Source organism: Eufriesea mexicana, unplaced genomic scaffold (assembly GCF_001483705.2).
Source record: "Eufriesea mexicana isolate 0111107269 unplaced genomic scaffold, ASM148370v2 scaffold2792, whole genome shotgun sequence".
Classification (NCBI taxonomy): Eukaryota; Metazoa; Arthropoda; class Insecta; order Hymenoptera; family Apidae; genus Eufriesea; species Eufriesea mexicana.
This window is the reverse complement of record NW_016910897.1, coordinates 524,035-544,447: the sequence shown is the minus strand read 5'-3', so window position 1 is coordinate 544,447 and position 20,413 is coordinate 524,035. Positions and strand designations below refer to the sequence as shown.

Genomic DNA, 20,413 nt, shown 5'->3' with positions numbered 1-20,413 from the left:
CTTATCCGATGCAGGACGAACTGTTGGCTGCCAAGCAGAGTTCTCCCTCGTGATAAAACCAATTTTCCCCGGTTCCCTTTCGTTTTATCGTTCGGCAAACAGCGAATCGTTAATGAGCGAAGGAAGACACGCGGAATAGTACTGGTTCGAAGGCCACGTGCAGTTCGACGAACGTTAACGAGATAACTTCGTTGCGATAACGAGGAAACGAGGACGAAAGTGGCCGCGCAAGGACGTTCGTCTCCGGCAAGGATGAGAATGGGATGATGAATGATTGGTGGAGGTGTGCAAGGATCCGAGGATTTGGAGGATGTGTTTCCGGATCAGGCTTTCGAAAGTATCTTGTTCCGAGGATCTCGGGAATTCTTGACAATCTCGAGGACCCGGATGAGAGCTCGAGATTCGAGCATGAAACTAATTGAACGTGGAGAAATAGCATTCTTACGTGAGAATGTTACTTAAATGGTTACTGTTTTTGTTTCCTGCGACGCTTTTCTAATCGGTAATACCTGAGAATTACGATAATCCATGGAAATCTGATTTTCTTGAAAATCACAGGGGTACCGGAAACCTGATTTTCGTAAAAATCTTGGAAGCCTTAGGGAACCTGATTTTTTAACAAATTCCGGAGGTCTCGGAAAACACGATTTTCTTAGAAATCTTGGAAATCTTAGGGAACCTGATTTCGTAAAAAATTCTGGAAGTTTTGGAAAACTAGAGTTACTTAAAAATCTTGGAAGATTTGGGAAATCCAATTTTTTTTTTTAATTCCGGAAAACCCAATTTTCATGGAAATCTTGGAAGTCTTGGGAAACCCAATTTTCTTTGTAATTTTGGAAGTCTTGGGAAACCCAATTTTCTTTGTAATTTTGGAAGTCTTGGGAAACCCAATTTTCTTTGTAATTTTGGAAGTCTTGGGAAACTCAATTTTTTTAGAAATCTTGGAAGTCTTGGGAAACCCAATTTTCTTAAAAATCTTGGAAGTTTTTTTTTAATTCCGGAAAACCCAATTTTCATGGAAATCTTGGAAGTCTTGGGAAACCCAATTTCCTTTGTTATTTTAGAAGTTTTGGGAACCCAATTTTCGTAGAAATCTTGGAAGTCTTGGGAAACCCAATTTTTTTTAGAAATCTTGGAAGTCTTGGGAAACCCAGTTTTATTAATAATTTTAGAAGCCTTAGGAAACCCAATTTTCTTTGTAATTTTGGAAATCTTGGGAAACCCAATTTTCTTAGTAATTTTGGAAGTCTTGGGAAACCCAATTTTCTTAAAAATCTTGGAAGCCTTGGGAATCCCAATTTTTTAAAATTCTTGAAAGCCTTAGGAAACTTCACTTTTTAAAAATCTTGGAAGCCTTGGAAAACCCGATTTTCTCGAGAATTTCACAATGCTTTCCTACATTTTCGAGATTTACATACTTCCAGGTCCCAACTCGACCTAGACCTCGATTTCCCATAAATTTAAAGTTCTTGCACACCTGAGACACGTCAGTTACGTGTTGCTTTTCTCCGCGTTCGGACGTATGACTATGTGACTTCGCTGTTTGATTATGGTACGCGCCATCGGGACTGAAATCGTACGGTAAAGGGACTTAATCACGAAGTCTATTTATTTATTTCACTCCTTTTCCTCCATTGCCTTGTCTGGCCACACGAAAATTTATATTTCCCTCGGAAGCTAGGGTCGTAATTGATGGACTTTGACCGCAGAACGAACGTGTTCCATGGAAACGCGAAAGGATCACTCCAGAGAAATGGATGATCCCCGCTTTTTCCCCAGATACTGATATTTATATATTCCACGGACGTTTCAAAGAAACAAGAAGGGAGGGAGGAACTTTTTTTCACGCTCGGTGCATCGAGCTTTCATAAAAGCTTCGCGAAATTGGTTCGCCGATGAAAGAGAAGCTTTTTAATTTGAAATAAATTACCCGGCCATTGGAAAAACCTGGAGAGGCAATAAAATCAGCTATATGTTTATCAATGGATGAAAATGCATTTTTAAAGGCCGGCACGCGGGGTAAATAGCCGACGAAAATAGCGCTTTGTTAAGTACACCGTTCCTCTCGTCCTAGGAAGCATTTAAAATGTCACGATGCCGCAAACATAACAAACAATCCCAAGAAAGACCCTGCTTCATCATTCTCCCGCGTTCATCCACTTAGATCTTCTAGGCAAAACAACCTTGGGAAAAAAAATAATCAAGCAGATTGACTCGACAGTAACATCTTTCTAACGCTAGTTGTTTATAGAGAAAATAAATATTGAGTCGGTACAAAAAATTACTGCTTCTATTTAACACATTGCTGATTGGCAGTTCGCAATAATACATTTTTTAGTATCTTTAACCATTTCCGAAGCAAAACAATCCAAAAAGTTGACTTAATAATAACAATATTTTCATTACACCAGTTGCTCATAAAGAAAATAAATATTAATTAACACATTGGTGACTGGCATTGCATTACAATTTATTTTTTACTGTTCTGAATTTTCCCCAAGCAAATGGATAAAATTAAATGAGCTATAATGTTAATATAATCTAGAGAAAAAGCAACCTAGGAAATTAATTTAATTATTTTTAACCATAACGAATCTAAATACACCAAGCAGCAAATGAACTCCTAAAAAATCCCCAAATTTTACTCTACCATTTAAATAGTCTCAATAATACACAGTTTTCCCCTAGTGAATATATCAATTCATTAAACTTATGGACGCAGAATATTAACCTAAACACAACATCCCGTATCATCGATCAATTTTAGTACGAATACAAAAAGCACACCCTTTATATCCTAACCTAACTTACCAACACACCTCACTAATATATATCTCACTCGTCCATTTAAAAGTTAAATAAAACTTGCAACTCCTCTAAATATATTCTCATTAACATTCTCACGAACCAGTTGAAAATAAAAGATCAGAGAACCAAAACATAATTCCAACCACAAACACCTAACCCAAACTACCGACCCAATAATCAATTTAGAGTAAACGAGAAACGCGACGACCCAGAAACACCAAGCACGTGATAGATTTTCTAGAACGGGCCTCGTAGGCGGACAGTGCTATCAGCAGGCCGGTTTATCAGCTAAACCGTGCATCGATCCATTCGGATGGTGGCCAGTGTCGTGCACCGATTTCACGCTCACAGCCTTCCGTTCGGACCCGAATCGGATGCGAAATTTCGAGGAAGTCGCTTTGTTCGACAGACCCCAGTTTCCCTTACGGTTTTCCTAGGCTCGCCCTACTCGCTCTCTGGAATTAGGCCACGGTGGTCGTACACTCGTTGCTTTCCATTCGACCACGTCGTTCACGGGGTCTCCCGGCGCCTATACGTGAGTCGCCTGCCAGTTGTCCCTTCGCGACGACCCGACAGTTCCGGAGTCGTGAATAGCGAACCGCGTGTCTTTATATACGTATGTACCATTGGAAAGTTGGCATTTGGAGTTCAGTTGGAGATGGACTGCGAGTGTAGAGAATTGGTGGAGTGACTGTTGGACGTAGAACGTGAGGGTCTAGGGGTGTTCGTTGACGGTGATTAAGCACCGCGTCTTGTAGTGTTTTTGGAGGGAGTGGAGAGAGTATTGAAATGCTTGTTGGAATTCATGGTGTAGTCTAATGAGCAGTGAGCTGAGGGTCTGTGGGTCAAGGTTGCAGTTACACGGGAGAGGTTAGTTTTCAGACGCTGAGTCCTGTTTGGATATTCAATTTTGGTGAGAATAGTGATCCAATGTTTGACTCACCCGGTATATTATCGGTGATTATACCCATCCAATATCTGATTCTAGGTGTAATGATTGCTGTATGTAGTCACCTAGTATTTATCTCTGTGGTACATTATCGATGACTATACCTATCCAATATCTGAGTCTGGTGGTGTACTAATAGCGATTATATCTTGTCATGGTATATAGACAGCTAATGTCTGATTATAGTTGTGTATTAATGGTGATTATATAGTGTCGTTCAGTGTTTAACTCTCGTGATATATTATCGGTGACTGTAATCATCCATCATCTCATTTAGGTGGTGTACTAATGGTGACTATATGGTGTTATCTAGTATTTAATTGTCGCGGTACATTATCAGTGACTATAACCATCCAATATCTAACTCTCGTGCAGTACTAACAATGACTATAGTCACTCAATGTTTCCCTCTCGCGGTGTAGTAACGATAATTATAGTCAACGTTGTAATCTCTGACACTCACGACAGTGATTCTACTCGCTTCTTAAAATACCAAGCTACTCTCTTTTCGATTCACATTGACACGACAATCAAGCAGTTTTCACGATCGCGTTTCTTTCGTTTCAAGTCGAAATGAAAAATACACACCATTAACTTCTGTATTACCTTTTTCCAATTAACCTCGATAAACGGTAACAACGAAGACACACATGCAGTAATCAATTCGACTCTATCGACCGATCAAGTGCCACTTTTGCGCAGTAAAAACGCGATCGTATCGAATAGTCAATTACATCCCTGTAATTGTTCAACAAATTATCGCTGATTCCAGTACCGAATAAATATCCCGATAACCGATCGATATGATATTCGCCGATATAGATCACAAATACAGAAACCTAACCTAAAATTTCAGCTTCGTCTATTCATCGTTTACCAATTATCTTTAACCAATACTCGCGACCCGAAATATTTGGCAATCGAACGAAAATCTTTCTAGACTGGTCATCGGTGATGACTAACCCGGAGCAAGGTGTCGATCGCTATGATAAGTATTACCGAATAACCAGGGCAGCATTATCTGGGAAATTATCAATAACACGGAGATAAAAGTGGCAAAGTGTCAGTCAGTCGGAGCAAAAGCCATCAGTTGTCGGGGAATCGACGTTGTACACGCACGTCCAGCTCGTGGCTTGAATCTCGATGCGAGTTTACCGCTTTCAAAGGGTTGAGTGAGATTTGTTTTCCATCCACGACCACGAAATTTAGCGTGAGACATCGTATCAACGTGGTAAATATTTACAGACTATTTATCAACCGTCTTTTACAAGCAACGCTTTACACCGTGTACTATTTATCCCGTTAGATAACGACACTCTTCGAATTTAAATTATTGTAATAAAAGCGACAAAACGAATATTTAAATCGAACATATAATTACGTAAATTTGATCGACGTGCTAGTTATTATTTAAGTAATGTAAACCACTGTTTGGGATACTTTTGTTCCCCGGGATTAATTTATCAGATTCTTTTGCTGAAAACACTTGGCGATAAAAATGGCGGACTGTTCTTATCTGGTTACAATTAATCTATTGAATAATATTTAATAAATTTAGCAGAATTATAATAGAAATTCCACGATGTTGGTAATGATCGATGATACGAGATATTTAAATGAGAAACGAATATGAAGTAGGAGATGAGAAATAAAAGAGAAGAATTTAAGAAATGGATCAAATAATTGAATGAAAATACATGAGATCAAATAATGAACCAAAAATAATGGAAAAATATGCAGCTCGAATTAAATAATCGAATATTACTCGAAGTATTCGAATTCTCAGGATTCAAACCCACCGTGGTTAAATTTTCGATCCGTTCAGCTCGAAGTCAAAACGACAAATGAGCTCGTGCCTCGTCGCGGTCTTTATATAGCCTGCCGAGAGCCGAAGTTCGGTCGAAAAAACACGATCATTACCGATCTCGTTAATAATTGTTTCCACGCTTTTGGAGCCAATAATGCAACAATTTTTTTGTTTTTATTATAAATTTACGTTTCGATGATTTGTTAGTAACGATATTAATTTGTTATTAACAATAATATCAACAATCTTTATATCTTTCCAATTTATAAGGTTATTTATGCTCTCGTAGTAATGAATTTCCACGACACGTCTGTGTTAAAATATTCTTATTAATTTCTGAAGTGAGAACGTGTACGTGTTACAAAAAATTATGCTAATGAGGGGTCATTGAAAAGTCACGGTGCAAGGAAGCAAATTGTATCTGCTGTAATTACAATGCTGCGAAAGAAATAGGTTAGAGGTAGAGAATTTTATTTGAATTTATATTACTCGATAATAAATCAATAATTGGTGATTCTACGTTTTAGTTGTATTATCGTTTTCTCGCGATAGCAGTTATCTTTTTTAAGATATAAGTGAAAATATAAAGATGCAAATTTTTATCAAATAATCAATTATGTATCTCGCTCTGTACAATACGACATTGTCCTTTTTAACGATTCTATAAAAAGGAGCGACTTCAGATACGCTTTATCGGTCATTGGAGTTACGTTGAATATTCTTTAACTCACGACTTTAAGCATTTTATTTAATTTCAGAAATCTGTAGCTACGTGCTTAATTATTTTTAATTACCGACGAGTACACTTGACAAAAGAAAGTGAATGTACTATACAGTAAAATTGATATAAATTACAACAAAATAAAAAATATTGCCAGTTTATATGTTTTTAATTTATATTTTTAGAGATATTATATTTATTGGACTTGAAATTCGTTTGATTCGTAAACAGAAGAATATTGGGAGTTTTAAATGTATTTATATTGAACTATCAAGTATTATTCGAAACTATGTTTTAATTTTATCTATTTCGATGGCGGAAATTATTTGTTCCCCATAACGAGTATACTCGTGAACATGAAATTGCCATTTCGAAAATTGAAACCTCTCATTGCATGATTAATATTTCGAAACACGTGATACCGATTCTCGTGATGTCTCAACGTTTTCTCTAATCCCGGTTCCTTTTAATTAATACGAAAAAACAAAGTGAAAAACCGGAATAGATGCCGTAAATTTTCCATCCCCGGTGAATTCATCCTGTGTTACTTATTCGAAACGAAGTTTCGCGGTCACGAATTTGCAGCTAGATGGAATTCAATTTTTTCATCCACTTAGAAATCAGCGTCTCTGTTCAAAGATCCCAAGGTAACGTCTCGTTGCATCAACCTCCATACGCAATGAGCCGCAAGTTTCCATTTCTCGAGGACTTCGGTTCGAAGAGGAATATCGGGTCTCTCGGCAAAGAAAACTGGGAATTTTCCAGAGAGAAAATTCGCTCGTCGCATTTTCTTGTTTAAAATCGCGATTTCTGTAACGATAAGCGCAAACAGTCAATCGTTAAAAGTTTCCCATTACGATCATCGAATTTCGGATAAAGCAGACGCGGTGTCTCATTAAAAATTAACGAACTGCCGCGGCTTGAACGGTCGAAGGAAAGAGGAAATGCGTTGTTACGTGTTCGTAAGGTGCCTTATCCCAGCCGGTCCTACGACCGCCAGGTGATCGCGGCGTGAATCCTAATTGCTTCTGAGAATTCCTTGGTAAATGTATCACGTACCGCGGCGCCAAGTTTCCAGGCCAAGGATTAAAAAGGGTCTGGAGAATTTCGAAACAACCCTCTGGCTACACCGCAGTAATTTTCAGTCATGAACTGCAGCCAACCCTCTGTAACACGGGTAATTGTCAAGCGGAATTTTCGATCGATGGAAATTGGACGAGTGCGTTCCGTGTTAAGCGGAATTTTCGATTAATAAAAATCTAACGAATATATTTTGGACGAGTGCATTCCGTGTTAAGCGGAATTTTCGATTAATAAAAATCCAACGAATATATTCCATGTTGAGCAAAATTTTCGATTAATAAAAATCGGTCGAACACGTTCCATGTTAAGCGAAATTTTCGAATAGTAATAATCGCATTAACGTGTTCCGTGTTAATCGAAATTTTTGGTCGAAACTGGATTATCGAATTCTTGGATTATCTAACTATACCGAAACTATGTTAAGCAAACCTTAATACGAATGTACTAGATCTCGGAATGCTGCAGTAGATACATGAAAAGCAGAACTTGAAAATAATACAAACCCACGGAATCTGTTCTAAATATCTTTTATCATATTCAATATTTATAAATTAAATTAAAAAATCAGATAGACACTTGTCCAACATTCATCCTGCGTAATACTTTTCTAATTCCTTACACTAGAATTTAATTATGAAGAACAGTGGATCGAGGAATCCCTCGAATTTTAATTTATTCGCAAAAGAATTATATAAAATGAATTTATATAAATTATTCTCACATTTAGCTCTTTGCACTCGAGAGGCTCCTCTCAGTCGTCGTTTAAACAAATTCTAAAGATGGATGTTAATTAATATATCAAATTTACAATTATGCAACGATGCGTGGAATATTTATAAGTAAAATAATTCTACGTCTTAATTTGCATACGATTTCTTATTTACCGATTTCAAAATATCGTCGACTTTATGGCAGAAAATCTTCGAACTACTATTTTTCTGAAATCAAAAAAGCGTCGAACGCAAAGGGTTAAACTGGTTAAAAACAATCTAGCTTATAGTTCATCTCCACGTAAGAGTTACAAGTTCGATTCATGGCCACTGTACTCGGGTTTAATTTCACGAAGTCGTGTACTACCCCCATCAAACAAAATCAATTGTTTCATCTGCATACATGCCATAAATCACGCTTATCTCCGTCTAAATATACCCTATAAAGTCATCGCGTGCTACAGTCACGGGATAAGTTCCCGGAGTCCCGAGAGGGCCAATCATCCGCCAAGAATCCTCACCGGAAACGATAGTAAAAATATCCTCGCGAGCTGGACGATAGCTCAGCGTGGAACAATTAAAGTTCGCGGAGCCGACATGGAGCCAAGAGGACGTGTTGCCGTCAGACCAGAAATCCGGGATACGGAATTAGCCACGGGATGAAACACCGTGGAAATCGTGCTTTAAGCTTCGACCACGCGCACACTGCGAGTCTAGGACACCTCGAGCTTTCGATCCAAAGTTTCCGAGCTTCCATCCCTTTAAGCATCTTCGTTTCGTCCATTTTGTTTTTCCTCTATTCCTCGGCATCGTCAATTATAGCAGGCAAGCTGGAATTCCTCGAAACTAATTGATTCCTCGTGCACGCTGCCTGGAATTCCGTGACGCTTTATTAGAAACGAACCCCGAGAGATTTCGCTGGTGGAATCGACAAGAAGGAGGTCGAAGGTCCCGAGGGGAGAATTTTAACGTTTGACGCGATTCTGACGGTAGATAATGGAGAATGTACAGCGAACGAGTAATGAAATTACGCGTACCGAGAACCTTCCTTCGAGGAATAATAGTGGCTGCACCGTGGAATATCTCTAGTCAGATGGACGCAATAAGCGTCCATGTCTTACCATATTCTCCGAATTTTCAAGTTTCCATGGGATTTATTATTTTTTATTAATTATTCTTGTTATTAAATTATATATAAATATCTTGCAAATGGAAATCTTCATTCGAGAAACAATAGTAATTGCATTAAACCATATGTCTAGTTAGGTAGATACAATAATCGTGCTTGTCTTGAATATTTTTCTCAAAATTAACGAATTTTCACCTGATTAATTATTTTCTCTTGTTCTTATTAAACGTGTTATCTTGCGACAAGAAACTTCATTCGAGAAACAATAGTAGCTAGATTATACCATATGTCTAGTTAGATGGATACTATAATCGAGCTTTTCTCAAATATTTTTCTTAAAATTAACATATTTTCACTGAATTAATTACATTTTATTATCCGTTATTATTTTCTCTTGCTGTTATTAAACGTGTTATTATCGTACGATGAGAATCTTCGTTCGGGAAACAATAGTAGTTACATTATGCCATATATCTAGTTAGACACGATAACCGTGCTTATCTCAAATATTTTTCTTCAAATTCACAAATTCTCACTGGATTAATTATTTTTCATTATCCGTTATTATTTTCTCTTGTTACTAAACGTATTATTATCATCCGATGAGAATCTTCGTTCGGGAAACAATAATAGCTACGATATCTCTAGTCAAATAGAAGCAATATGGGTCCATATTATCCCCAAATATATTTCTCGAAATTAACAAATTTAAATTCCATGAATTATTTCTTATTATCTATCATTATTTTCCTTTCTTGTAATTAAACGTGTTATTGTCGCGCGATGAGAACCCTATCATTTGGCGTCACGAGTAAGGAAAATTAACATACGTGTTCTCTGTTTCCAGAATGAAGATGTTATCCTGTGGCCAGTGGTGAAACGCAGTGACATCCGTGGTGCGGAAAAATGGCTTTGACCGTGGTACCCTCGACCCGCGTTTTCAACGGAAACGGTAAGTCATCCTGTTACACACATTAAATCAATTTTGTCACGGATATTACCGACATTCCGATATTTTAATAACGATATTTTATTCCGAATATCACCAACGACGCGATATTTTAACAATAAGGGCCCACGATTCGACATCTTAACCATATTAACCTCGATTGTAATAAATTAATAGCTATAATTTCCAGCCCTTATACTACAATAACGAGTCCAACTCGTCGCCAATTTTTCACGCTATAAACCCCATAAATATAAATTACACTCTCACTATCCTAAACTTACATTTAACACATTTGAACACTCGCAAATTCCATTTAAACCCTAAAGATTCCAATTTTAATAGTAAGCAATTGAATTAAAAATTCTCGCAATTAAATAGTAATCCAGATAATTAAATATCTCGTCTATAGCCCGAATATCTTAACTCCAAAATTACAAGACCATAACCTGTCGTTGTTTATCGCAGAGGGCAACCCGTTATTTCGATCTCATCGTTATAAATAAATACACATGTACAACGAACCGTCGAGGACACGGTCTCTCGCACGCGGTTAATATCTCGTCTATAGCCCGAATATCTTAACTCCAAAATTACAAGACCATAACCTGTCGTTGTTGCTTATCGCAGAGGGCAACCCGTTATTTCGATCTCGTCGTTATAAATAAATACACATGTATAACGAACCATCGAGGACACGGTCTCTCGCACGCGGAGCCTCGAACCGAGAAAACAAATCTCCAAACAAACGATCCGGCTAACGAAGCAGCTGGATTCAGCCTAAATTAAAATTTCACGGCATCCGTGGGACCGTTTCCGGCGCCGTACCCATTCATGGTTAGCCTGGTCCTGTAATTACGCGGAGGAACATCGCGGGAATCGTTACGGAATGGGAAAAACGCGATCGGATGATCGCGATCGATGATAAACGGGATAACGATCGAGCCCCGGTCTCGTAACAGGAGTTCATTAAGTCATTGCCACGTACGCGCCATCGCGGCATGAACGGACCGATATGACACGTAAACGGGACCCGGCTAACGAACTTCGCCGGATTATTATTACCTCTGGATGGTCGCCAATGGTTACAACATATTTCGGTTTACGTCCCGCGCCGGTCGTTACCCTCGAACAATCAGCCTCTCGCGATGGACCACGATCGATCCAACCCTCCAAAGATAGATCCTTTCCGACGGGTCGATCGGCCAGTGAGATCGTTCCTTTTCGAGTGCCTCGAGGTCGAGTTTGGTCTAAAATCGAACAAGACGAAGCTTTCGTTCGGTGCATCCTTCTTCCCAGACGCTTCGATAAAGATCGTATACTCCTCTGGCTGTAATTGGGGTGCCGGCTTATGGGTTTAATTAGAATCATTCGCGGAGCCGAGTTATGACTTGATGCTCTGTTTGCTCGCGCAGAATAAGAGGTAGTCGCTTCTCGGATTGTATCTGGATTCCATGATTTAGCCATTGTCTCGCGGTGAATAAGTAACAAGGAGACTGTTGGATCATTATTTTTAGAAACTAAGTTACGTTGTATTACGCGCGACTAGGTGCACCAGCTAAGATTGCGACATAATTGCAATTTGACGGTGGGATCGCGATTATTCGACGTACTGGGTACCGAAGTGGTAATTGAATACCGGGTAATCGGGTGTCGGATAATTGGAATTCTACTGCACTGTACTGCGTTCGATAACGACTTTTACAAAACAGCGTAGATATGGACAAGAGCTGAGATAATGATGTTTTCCTTGTTTGTTGGACACTATAGTGGGGACGCAGGCCTACGTTTCCGGATCGACAGGCTCGAAGTGCCTCTGCTGCCCTTACGGCTACCACATCGACCTGGACTTTGTGCGATACTGCGAGGCAGTTGCGGCAGGAAGTGCCGGCGACAGGTCGAGCATCGAGAGACGCAAGAAAAGGGAACGTCGGAGGCAATGCCAGTCGATGGAGGTTCTGCTGGGTCTGGTAATTGATCGCTTCATTCCATAATTAAACCGCCCTGGCCGAGATCCGAATTGGATCTAGCCCGCTCCATTTCGAACGTCGATCATTGCTGCGTCCCGCGATAAAATCGATCACCGCGCCGCGATAATTGAAATTCTTTTTCTCCCTTTCGTTTTAAATATCTTCGGGAATTCGAGTCGCGTCGGGCACCCGACGGTGTTCACCTCGAGGGGAAGAAATGAGAGACAAGCATAATAAACAGCGTCCAAGATCGACAGCCATCGACGAAGGTCGTCTCGTAAATTCCTTGGTATTTTTAATCTTAGGTGAGTCCAGCCCTGGTCGGAATAGAGGCCGAATTGCCGAAAATACCGCAGGAACCAGCCACCACGAACGGTGTGACGACTCTGCCGAGGTCGGGCCACGACAGGCAAGGGTACGCGCAACAGTCGCCGGTCCTCGACCTCAGCGACGTCGTCGGCGACTTCGAGGCGACCCTCAAGCGATCCTCCAGGTCCACCAAGACTTCCGCCAAGCAGGAACGCACGGAAAACGGTCAGACATGTTTACTCTTCGCTTTTATCATCCTTCCATCGCTTTGTCCTTACCCTCGCCGGTCATCCTGACCCTTGATTATATTTCGTTCCACTCTAGTTCAGGTGTAAGTTCAGGTGTAACTTCAGGTGCTTCTTCCCTCACGATTGACTTAGTCGTGACACACCACTGCGACTTATTGAAATTTCCTTTAAGACGGGGTCCTCCATGTCGTGATAGATCGTCCTTCGACTGCTTCTTCGCGAAGAGGAAGTTTGCGATGCGATCGATCGAGGATCAATCGACGAAGGAAGGAAAAAGAAGAAAAAGGAAGGGAAGGGGGAAGGAGAGGGAGAGAGGAAGATCCGATAATTTCACGCACATTTGATTTCCTCGCGCTAAATCCGCTCGGCCATCTTTGGATTCTCTATGGCCCAATGACCTGCTACACAATAATACCGTAAAGAGAAATGCTTCCTTCACTTTTGAGCCGGTGTTTCACTGAAACGCCTCGTACACCGGTGGAACAAATGCACGGGTCTCGCTAATGAGTTCCTCTCCGTAATCGGGCGCAGGTTTCCCGGCGCGAAATTCATACGCTGTTAACGAGAAGCGTGAAGAAAGGAAAGAAGCAACAAAAGGCAGAAGTGAATCGCGCAGGAAGAAAATGAATCTTGAGGCCGGCTTACACTGGCGTTTTCAGCGAAAAACGAAATGCACATCCGCGATCGAACAAGTGGTCGAAACCATAACGCAACAACGCATCGTGTAATTACTGTCGGCTCGGGAATGCATGCGAGGAATATGAAAATTTCTCTTTGGCGATTGCGTACGTATGCGAGTCGCGTATTCCAACGCGAGCCCCGGCGAGTCGAGTATTTCACCGTGTATTTCAGCCTGCGTTCCAACCCATAGTTTCCGGCTATCCGGCGTCGGTTTCCAACGTCAGAACAGATGGTCTATTTTATTATCCGTTTAACGGACCCGTCGGAACAGGTAACCGACCATCGAACGGATAAAATTCTCTGCTCTCTCAATTAAGATCGACTTCACGGTGCGAGCGTCACGATCGAAAATCGAATAATTCCCACCACCAATTCTATTCCCCTCAGCGAACGGCTCACCTGTTAATGCATCCGATTTGAACTACTTTTTCTCCATACAGGGTGACTCGAAGGAAAAATCCCCTGTATTTCTGATCATTCAAAATTTTCTCCGCTATTATACTTCCTGAAGGCTCGAAAATTAACCTCGTGGCCGATAAAAATTCTTCAAATCACAAAATCCTTGCAAAAATTTAGTCGATGATGGGAAAAGTTAAATTAATGTATTATATTTTATTGTACCTTATTGAATATACCAAACACGGTATAAACAAAGCAGTCCAAGTTACCAGAGACTCCCAATGACGTCTATGACCCACAATCGACAGGACGCGTCCTTTCCATCGAGTACACCTTGTACGTTGAAACTCATTAGGCACAAAAGACCGCCATCAAGGATAACTTCTCCTCGTCCACGCCGATCAACTTCGCACGGTTTTCACTTTCGCTGAAACAAAGCAGCCGGTTTTTTGCCGATGACTCGGTTGACGGCTCGGTTGACGAAAAGCAACGATCGTTTCGTTTCTCACGAGACCGCAAACCCTATCCGGAGACACGCCATGGCGTTCGTTTGCATCAGGATTCTCACGTTTCGCAAGCGGGTCCGCACTTGCTCCCGTTTCCTGTCTTATCGTTCGTCAGACAATGGAAGCCCTGCGAGCAGAGACTCGCGTCCTCCTGGGGAAAACGACACTGTTTCCTCTCTTTGATTTCGCTCTCCGATAAATTCCGCTCCTTCGGTGAAAAGTACGAAACTTAGCAGTGGGAATTAAGCAAACTCAGGTGTGACGAGTAGTTCGATAAAGCTGGAGAAAAGCGGATTCCTTAAAGCAGAGAACACCTTGAAGAACAAATTGTTTCTTGATTTCTATGAGTATTTCCCTGGTGTGCAAATTGAAAGAAATTTCTGTACAATTTGTATATTATTATAAAATTTAACAGTGAGAACTAAGCGAATAGAGGTCGATGTGAAAAGTAGTTCAATGGAATTGGAGCACCGGGTTCCTTAAAGGAGAGAACACCTTGAAGGATACGCAAATGCTCGCTTTCCACGAGCATTTTCCGGCGTCCAAATTGAAAGAAGTTTCCGTAGAATTGATATACTATTATAAAATTGAACAGTGGGAACCAAGCGAATAAAAGTCGGTGTGAAAAGTAGTTCAATGGAATTGGAGCACTGGGTTCCTTAAAGGAGAGAACACCTTGAAGGATAAACAAATTCTCGCTTTCTATGAGTACTTTTCCTAGCGTTGAAACTGAAAGAAATTTCTGTTGAATTTATATATTATTATAAAATCAACAATGAGTATAAATAAAACGAAAAGCAGGTGAATGAAATTGAAATACCAGATTGCTTAAAGAAGAGCGCAGATTGGAGGAACGATAAGCGAGAATTTTCCCAATGCTGAAACTGAATGAAAATTATATATTGTAAATAAAATTCGTCGTTATTATGAAACCTGAATAAAAATTGGTGCGAAGAGTAGTTGGATAAGACTGAACACAGGCTTCTTTGATAGATAAGTACATACTTACGGGTAAATATATTCGCATCGAATATTGATATTCTAAATAGGATTTACTATTTCATACGCGTGGGAAAAGGTGCAGCAGAACGAGATTAATACTCATCGATTAATACTAACGTATTTTAATAATATAAAGACAGAAACGATTAGAACGTAAGCTGCATATGGCGGACAATGAACAACTGGCCATCTTCCCGCGCTCTTCTCTTGTCCACGACCTCTTACGCCTCCAACATTATATTATACTCCCACGTATATTATAAATAGAATCCACAATTCAATCATTATAAATAGAAATGTAACCCATATTATCATAGTTTCACCACGGAAACCAACAGTTCGCCTAGCATTAATTTCCCAACGCCAGATTCGAATTAATAACTGATATTAACTAGAACAGTATTTACAATGAAAATAAAGAAGCATCGACCACGTTAATTGTTATTTTTGGTGATTAATGATATCGGTAATAAGATAATAACTAATTTAAATAAGATCAAATGTCATTGTTTTAAAGTTTCTTTGGTACTCTATCATTTATGAATTTCTGTTTCGTTTCGGTTAATGAAATAATTAGAAATAATTAGGATACAGTCTCGTCAGATGGTCCATTCAGTATGTAAGTCCAATTTGATTTAGGCGAGAGTCTATGGTATTAGAAAATTTCCTGCAATCTCGGAAATACGAAGTTTAAAAGAAGTAATTTCGACTTCTTCGACAATTCCTGTATTAACTCTCTGTATGACAATAACGAGACTAACTCGTCGCGATATGTTATCACGTGACCATAACTCTTCGACAAAATTCGAAGAATTTCTAAAAATTGTTCCTAATTTTATCGTAGTTGGGATAAATGTATTCCTCCAACAATTCTGGTAACGAGTTCATGTCTAATTTCACGATTATAAGCTACATTTATCACGCGACCATAAATATACTTAACACGCTTTAACAAGCACAAAATTCGAAGAATTTCTAAAATTTCTAAAATTTTTCCTAATTTTATCGTGGATGGAATAAATGTACAGTGGTTGACTGAACTAAAATACTTCTTCGGTGTCTAATTTTCCGTAATTAAATCGCAGCGTAATTTCTTAAAAAATTCCAAAAATCCTAAAAAACTCACCAGGAAATAATATTCGAGACACCTGCAACAATCGCCTGTGCACATTTCCCCGAGGATATTAACCCGATAATCCATTGCAGTCGGAGCGTTACGTCGAATAAAACGCGGCGCTGTCCGGTCGCACCGTTAAGTAATCGCGAGAAACGGTTGTTCGATACAGTTTCCGTGGTGAATAAATTGCGAATCGTTCACGCGGTCGTTCATCGCGGAGCCGGCTGTAAATCGCGGTTTAAAGATAGTCCCGGTCGTTTCTTCGCCAGAGCCCGGGTTCGAACGCCGGAACGCGTCAGCGTAGTCGTCGGTGCGTGGCTGGAACCACCTGCTTCCGGTGCTCATGGCGTCGGTTACACCGTCGCTCCTCCACCGTCGCTTCAACGGCACCTGTGCTACACCCCGTCGCCATAATGTCCTGCGACCCGCCATCCTCGTTCGCCCACCGATTCCACGTTTCTCATCCGGGCCGATTTCCGTCACAACGCTCGGATCTGCACGCTAGCGGATCGGAATGCGAAAAACGCGCCATTCTACCTGTCCTCTCATCTCTTTTTTTCTTTTTTCGCTCCTCTCCTTTTCCCACAGTGTATCCCGTGACCTCGCGTTGGATACATTACTGCTTTTCTGTTGTTTTATACCTCGATGTCGTTTCTATATCTGGGATAAGGTGGATTCGATCGAGTCCCTCTGAATCTTGGCTTTTATTTGGTTTAGGAAGAATTTCTATGGGGTTATTTTTGAACGATACTCGGTGAAAGCGGGGTACCTGGGTACGTTCGATATTGAAGTTCCGATCAATTCTTTGAGGGTTTTATTTGCCTTTGAAATCGTGTATGCATGAAATTAATTATTTTTGAACGATGACTAGAGTATTTGGTGAAATAGAGTGTCTAGGGATTTTAACCATCGAGGTTTCCTTTATTTAGAATTGGTTTATTTATTGGAAAGTAGATTCGATTAATTCTTTATGGGTTTTGTTTGCTTCTGAAATCGTGTATCTATGAAGTTAGTTGTTTTTGAACGATGACTAATGTATCTGGTGAAAATGGAGTGCCTAGGGATTTTATTGATCGAGGTTTCCTTTATTTAAGACTGCTTTATTTCTTGGAAAGTAGAATTGATTAGTTCTTTATAGGTTCTTTTCGTTTTGAAATCGTGTATGTGTGAAATTAATTATTTTTGAACGATGACTAGTGTATTTGGTGAGGACGGAGTACCTAGGGATTTTAACGATCGTAGTTTCCTTTATTTAGTACTGGTTTATTTTTTGGAGGGTAAATTCGATTTACTCTTTTAGAATTTTATTCAATTTCGGAAGTCTCCATTTATCTCTATGATTATTTACAATCTACTATATCTATTTAGCAAAAATAGAGCATTTAATGTGAAACAAGAACAAATTATACCAAAATGACAAATTCTCCCTAGGTACCTTCCCGAAAAATTGACATCTCTATCCTTCAAAAATTCGTCGATGGTATTTAAAGAATTTCACAGAATTATCAAATTAAAAATACATTTAGATTCGTCAGATAATCCTAAATTATTCTGAAACTAACATATCTCTCGTTCTACTTAAATTTGAAACAGTAAATGCGAATTATGCTGGTCGCAGAACAAAAGAGAACCACTTATTCGCTGCGAGTACACTCGATATAAATATGGAAAGGATTAAAGGTAGTACCACCGGTGAGATTTCTTTCACAGCGTTTCATCGACCAGCGTGAAACTAACTTTCTGCAATTGAATATCGAGATTGGCTTCTATCGACTCCTGTCGCTATGAAAATCGAATTATTCCTTACCATTTTCTACCTTTTTCTTAACGAACGCCACGTTCGATCCACCGAATCCGGTTACCTACCCCATGCGAATCTAGGCTTCGCCCCGAATCCTCGAGACGCATCTCCGAATTTCGATCACAAAATTTTTGGAATTACTCCACGGCTATAAATTTTCGGTTATAAATTCTCCTATACGGAACGATGATAATTTCGCGGAGAAAAATAACGAGCACGTTACACCGATGGAACAGGACTTTCTCTTCGCGTCGGTAACAGGATTCTCAAAGCCCCCAAACTTTGCGTGAACGCGCGAAAGTGCGTCAAATTGGACTAACACGCTTCATTAGAAGTTCCAGTACGCTCGTGAAACTCGCGAAATAACGTGATTCGTCACGGGAGCAGCTCTCTCAGCGACGTTGGTCGCTGAAAACTCGTTTCGAAAATACTTTAATCCGCCTGATCGGATTCGAAGCCATGCTCGAGAGTGCCGTTAGGTATCGTGGTGCAGATTGGAATTCGATGAAAATCTGGAGGATACGGCGGTGTTATTATAGCGTTAACAAAGTAACGCGCTTAGGATGCTTAGAAAGTAGAAAAAAGCTGAGGAAAATTCCGTGATCCTCGTAATTTCGCTTTTGCGTGACGGGTGTATCGGAGCCACGCGTGCACGACGTTGAAGATGGAAATCGAATTGTACAAGAAGCACCAGCATCCTGTTTAACATCGCGTTTTAAAGTTATCTTTTACGATCGCTGATCTTCCGTTTGTTACAATGTGCTATTTTTTCTCGTAAATTTCTTTGCCGGCTTACGTGGAGTATGAAATTGGGCATAGGTATCATAGCTCGCGCACGAATCACCATTTTGTAAATTTCTACTTTGTAAATTAGACGATGATAAACAGAACGAAATTGCAAATTAGGATACTATGATAGGAATGAAAGTAAATCGAATTGTACGTGAATCGCGTGGAAATTTTATGCCTCTCGATTTTATGAAGCGAATTACGGCAAACGCGATAAAATTTCGTTGTCCGAATTATAAATTACGATACCGCGGTCGGAATTAAAATCAATCGAATCACACGTGGTCCCTGCGTGAATTTTATGCATCCCGAATTATAACAAATAAGATAAGGGTACAAATTATGATACCATATTCTCAATTGAAGCATTGGAATTTACGCGTAGTTGGTATACGAATTTCATGGCTCACGGTTTTATAAATCGAATTGCAGGAAGTATGACAAAATTAATTTTAATTTAAGTCATCAATTTCATTAATTATAATAAACACGATAAAAGTACGAATTATTATCCTGTATTTGAAATCGCGAAACTAATTCGTATACGAATTTTCTAATTCTCAATTTTATAAATAAGAGTATGAAAAATACGACAAATGACAAATCACGATACCATACTCGAGATTAAAGGAAATTGAATTATGGAGTAACAGAAATACAAATTTTCTGACTCCGAATTTTAAAAATAAAACAATAACAGATACGAGAAATGGGAAATGGCAATATTTCGTTTAAAATCAGTTATAATTCAAAATTACACCGTTACAAATTTTCCCAAAATTAACCGTCGTAATCCCTACCGAATTTTTCATCTGGAAACTCGAAATTACGAGCTGGCTGGTGCGGAACCATAAAGGCCGAGATGCCGAAAGGCGTTTTGGCGGTACAAAAATACCACGTCCGCGAATGTGTGACACGGTTTCGTCGAGGCCGCTGCTCCACGCACGAAAATACCCGTGGTTTAATATCGAAAAAGCGTTGCTGGTAAACGATAACGCGAGACAGCGTGATAGGAGGTGGAAATAGGGTGGACTTGGATGCGAGACTTCGCGACGCTCGCGTCGAGGCACTCTATTTAACTCGATTTGGAAGGTATGACGTGACTTCATCGAGAACGCTAAACCATTTTGGTGCAACCTTGTCAGAGCAAGGTGGTCGCATATGGCTGTGCGCACCTGTCATCGACCTAAACGTACGCTCGCAACTGTCGCAACCGTTCCCTGAGAGGGCGAGCTCTAAAACCGAGCATTTAAAAGTGGCCACGATCGATGGGACAGGATGGAACGACGGTGACAACGATGCGACAACCTGGAACACAGCGTGACACGTGAAAGTGACGGTGATGGTAGAGTGGTGGTCGAGTGAAAATACGCGAATCTTTCACCGTACCCAGAAATCCCATCGGGTTTCGTTCCATCCGCGAACGGGACCATCT

The 20,413-nt window shown here is 40.0% G+C and overlaps 1 protein-coding gene across 3 annotated transcripts in view; it reads left to right on the top strand.

Moving 5' to 3' along the window:
* The window catches only part of Kank (KN motif and ankyrin repeat domain-containing protein 2 kank), a 63,030-nt gene that overhangs the window by 24,411 nt on the left and 18,206 nt on the right, over window positions 1–20,413 (top strand). For 2 of the 3 annotated variants that reach the window (XM_017904274.1, XM_017904276.1), the window contains exons 2-4: window positions 10,055–10,159; window positions 11,927–12,126; window positions 12,432–12,660. In XM_017904274.1, the coding sequence (XP_017759763.1) occupies window positions 10,114–10,159; window positions 11,927–12,126; window positions 12,432–12,660 (475 nt within the window). In that variant the 5' untranslated portion in view covers window positions 10,055–10,113. Of the gene's footprint in view, window positions 1–4,860; window positions 4,989–10,054; window positions 10,160–11,926; window positions 12,127–12,431; window positions 12,661–20,413 lie in introns of those variants that run through there. The other variant, XM_017904275.1, reaches the window with a different exon arrangement.